The following is a 4,055-nucleotide window of genomic DNA, read 5'->3' as shown; positions in this document are numbered from 1 at the left end:
AATTTTTGGAGTTGGTTGGTTTCAGGTCTTTACGATGAGCGGTATTGGCTTCTACTAACTTATTTTCTAAATTTCGCGAATCGAACATTCTAAAATTATACTTATGACCTAATATTAATATATTTACCGAATTTATATTATTTTAGGACATTACCAATGTTTAGGAATTTATTTGGACTTTTAACCTTACCCGGGTCGCTGTCAGTGTTAGTTTTGAGCAGTATTCGATACGCGCCAAAACTTAACTTTTTGAACACAATAAAATATAATACTCATATTCTTAGAGTCTTTAGACTAAAATATTACTATTTTATTTTCCATAATATGAGATTACACGATAAACACGGATTACATTAGCACATGATTAGTCTTAAAAAGCTTAGTTGTCTCATTTTCCCCTCCTTTAAGAAATTTCGTCCCGAAATTTAGGAGGTAGCACTAGTGTCGGACTCAACAGGGAACAAGTGAGGATATTTTCTTTTCATTTGTTCTTGACGTTCCCAGGTGAATTCCGGGCCTAACCTGGAATTCCAAGGAACTTTAACCAATTTAATTGGATTCCGTCTTAGTTTTTGAATTTTCCAATCCATAACCTCAACGGGTTCTTCGACGAATCGAAGCTTATCATCTACTCGAACGTCATTCACAGAGGTGATTAGGGATTCGTCAGACAAGCACTTCTTCAGGTTTGAAACGTGAAACACGTCGTGTATTTCACTGAGTTCTTGGGGTAGTTCAAATCGATATGCAACAGGACCAACTCGGCCAATGATTCTAAAGGGACCAATATAACGAGGACTTAGTTTCCTTTTCTTTCCAAATCTAACAATTCCTTTCCATGGTGATACTTTTAACAAAACTGCGATTGTCGGCATAGCTCTTTTGTCGATCAGCAGCTGCCTTCAACCTTTCCTTGATTTGAGAAACTCGGTCGGTGGTTTCCTGAACAATTTCAGGTCCAGTTAGCTGTTTTTCTCCAACTTCTACCCAACAAAGTGGGGATCGACAGTTTCTCCCGTATAAAGCTTCAAACGGTGCAGCTTTAATACTAGAGTGGTAACTATTATTGTAAGAAAACTCAGTCAAAGGTAGGTGAGTATCCCAACTTTTTCCGAAATCGAGAACAAAAGCACGTAGCATGTCTTCTAAAGTCTGAATCGTTCTTTCACTTTGACCGTCTGTCTGCGGGTGATAGGCAGTACCCATATCTAGACAAGTTCCTAAGGATTCATGCAATGATTGCCGAAAGCGCGAGACGAAACGATCGTCCCTATCAGAGATGATTGAAACAAGAATGCCATGTTTCGCTACGATTTCCTTAAGGTAAAGTCTAGTCAACTTTTCTATACTGTCTTTTTCTCTGATCGGAACGAAGTGTGCTGACTTAGTCAACCTATCCACAATTACCCAAATAACATCATGATTATTGGGTGTTGGTGGAAATTTGGTGACAAAGTCTATTGTGATATTGTCCCATTTCCATTGAGCAATCTCGGGTTGTTGAAGCAATCGAGGTGGCTTCTGGTGTTCATCTTTAACTTTAGAACATGTTAGGCATTTGCTGACGTAAACGGCAATGTCTCCTTTCATGTTTGGCCACCAGTAGAGTTCTTGGAGATTTTTATACATTTTTGTCGAACCTGGGTGAATCGAATATCTAGACTTGTGCGCTTCGTGTAGCACCAATTTTCTCAAGTTCCCATATCTAGGCACCCAAACTCAATCGATGAGGTATGAAGTACCATCAGATTTGGTGACAAATTCGCATTCAAGGCCTCTCAATTTCTCTGCCTTTATATATCGAGGTTTTAGAGCTTTGCGTTGTGCATCACGTATTCGAGTAGTGAGATTTGCCTGTATCGTTAGACCTAGTGATCGAACGCGTAATGGCTTTTCTCTTTCTTTTTTACTTAACGCGTCTGCCACGACATTTGCTTTTCCTTGGTGGTAGCGAATATCGCAGTCATAATCGTTAAGTAGTTCAATCCAACGCCTTTGTCTCATATTGAGATCTTTCTGATCAAAGATGTGCTGGAGGCTTTTGTGATCAGTGAAAATTGTACACTTGGTACCATATAGGTAGTGTCTCCAGATTTTAAGTGCAAAAATAACATCTCCCAATTCCAAATCGTGAGTCGTGTAATTTTTCTCATGCACTTTAAGTTGTTGGGATGCATATGCTATCACTTTATCTCTTTGCATAAGCACGTATCCAAGACCCAATCGTGAAGCATCACAGTATACAATGAATCCATCTGTTCCTTTTGGAAGGGATAGAATAGGTGCACTACACAACTTTTGCTTAAGCAACTGAAATGCCTCTTCTTGTTTCTCGGTCCATTCATACTTTTTTTTATTTCTGGGTCAATTGCGTCAAAGGTTACGCTATTGATGAGAAATTCTCGATGAATCTCCTATAATACCCAGCTAGACCTAAGAATTGTCTCACTTCAGTTGGAGACTTTGGTGCTTCCCAATTCTTAATAGCCTCGATCTTTGAAAGATCAACGTGTATTCCTTTCTCATTGACAACGTGTCCAAGAAAGTGAACTTCTCGGATCCAAAAATCGCATTTTGAGAATTTTGCATACAGATTCTCCTTCTTAAGCAGTTCCAAAATCAACCTTGGTTCGTGAGTAGATAAGTATATCATCGATGAATACTATCACGAATTTATCCAAGAATGGCTTGCAAACTCTATTCATCAAGTCCATGAATATAGCTGGAGCATTTGTCATTCCGAACGGCATGACAAGAAATTCGTAGTGGTCATAGCGAGTTCTGAACGTTGTTTTGGGAATATCTCCTTCTGCTACTCTGAGTTGATGATATCCAGAATGTAAATCGATTTTCAAGTAATAGCTGGATCCTTGCAGCTAATCAAACAGATCATCAATCCTCGGTAGTGGGTACTGATTCTTAATAGTTAGTTTGTTCAGCTCCCGGTAATCGATACACATTCGGAATGATCCATCCTTCTTTTTGATGAACAGAACTGGAGCTCCCCAGAGTGAAAAGCTAGGTCTAATAAAGCCTTTATCCAGTAATTCTTGAAGTTGATTGGACAATTCTTGCATTTCTGACGGGGCTAATATGTACGGAGATTTAGCTACCGGTGCAGCGTTTTGAACAAGATCTATCCTGAACTCAACTTATCTTTCTGGAGGTAAACCAGGCAAATCTTCGGGAAATACCTCTGGAAAATCTCAAACAACTGGAATGTCTTCGAGTTTACGCTCCTTGGCTTTGGTGTCGACTACATTAGCTAAGAAAGCCGGGTATCCTTTTCGTAACATTTTCCGGGCTTTCATCACATTGACAAATTTCAAATCTGCGTTGCTTTGATCGCCACGGATTGATAGAATTTCCCCATTAGGAATGGGTATACGAACTAACTTCTTGGAACCGACAATTTCAGCCTGATTCCAAGATAACCAGTCCATTCCTACAACGATATCAAAGCTGCCTAATTCAACTGGAAAAAGGTCGATCTCGAATTTTCGATTTTCTAGTTGAATGGAACAACCTTGAATGATTTCCCCGGTTTCTATAAGCTTTCTGTTGGCTAATTCAATGGAATATTTGTTCTCTAATTTACTAGGTTTAATGCCAAGTAATGGTTCGAATTGTTTAGAGACGAAACTCAAATCCGCACCCGTATCGAAAAGAACATAAGCATAGTGGTTATTAACTAGAAACGTACCAGTTACCACAGATGAGTCCTTACGGGCCTTCTTTGCATTCATCTCAAATGCTTTCCCCTTTGCAATCTGACCCTTAAGCTTTGGACATTCGTTCCTATAATTTCCTTCAATCCCACATTCATAACATCTCCTCCTATTGGGATTTGTTGATCGGTAGCGACAATCTTGGGTCAAGTGTCCATATCGGTTGCATCAGAGGCATCTTTTGCAGGCACCATAATGGCTTCCACCGCAAGTGTTACATCGAGGTGTTTGATTAGTGTTTCAAGCGTTAGCAACAAACAAACGACTTGATCCTTGGTTTCTTCCTTTCTTAAATTGACCTCCTGAATTACCCGTCCATTTTTATTT

General features: G+C 39.4%; 1 protein-coding gene across 1 annotated transcript; it reads right to left on the bottom strand.

Moving 5' to 3' along the window:
• Positions 1–3,206: 3,206 nt before the first annotated feature.
• Positions 3,207–3,746, bottom strand: LOC143575174 (uncharacterized). Its single transcript, XM_077059616.1, has one exon. The coding sequence runs from the start codon at positions 3,744–3,746 to the stop codon at positions 3,207–3,209; it is 540 nt and encodes a 179-aa protein (XP_076915731.1).
• Between the last annotated feature and the right edge of the window lie 309 nt (positions 3,747–4,055).

Source organism: Bidens hawaiensis, unplaced genomic scaffold (genome assembly GCF_021521415.1).
Source record: "Bidens hawaiensis isolate Kalapana, Puna unplaced genomic scaffold, B.hawaiensis_p1.1 tig00027304_1, whole genome shotgun sequence".
Lineage (NCBI taxonomy): Eukaryota > Viridiplantae > Streptophyta > Magnoliopsida > Asterales > Asteraceae > Bidens > Bidens hawaiensis.
This window is presented reverse-complemented; position numbering and strand designations above follow the sequence as displayed.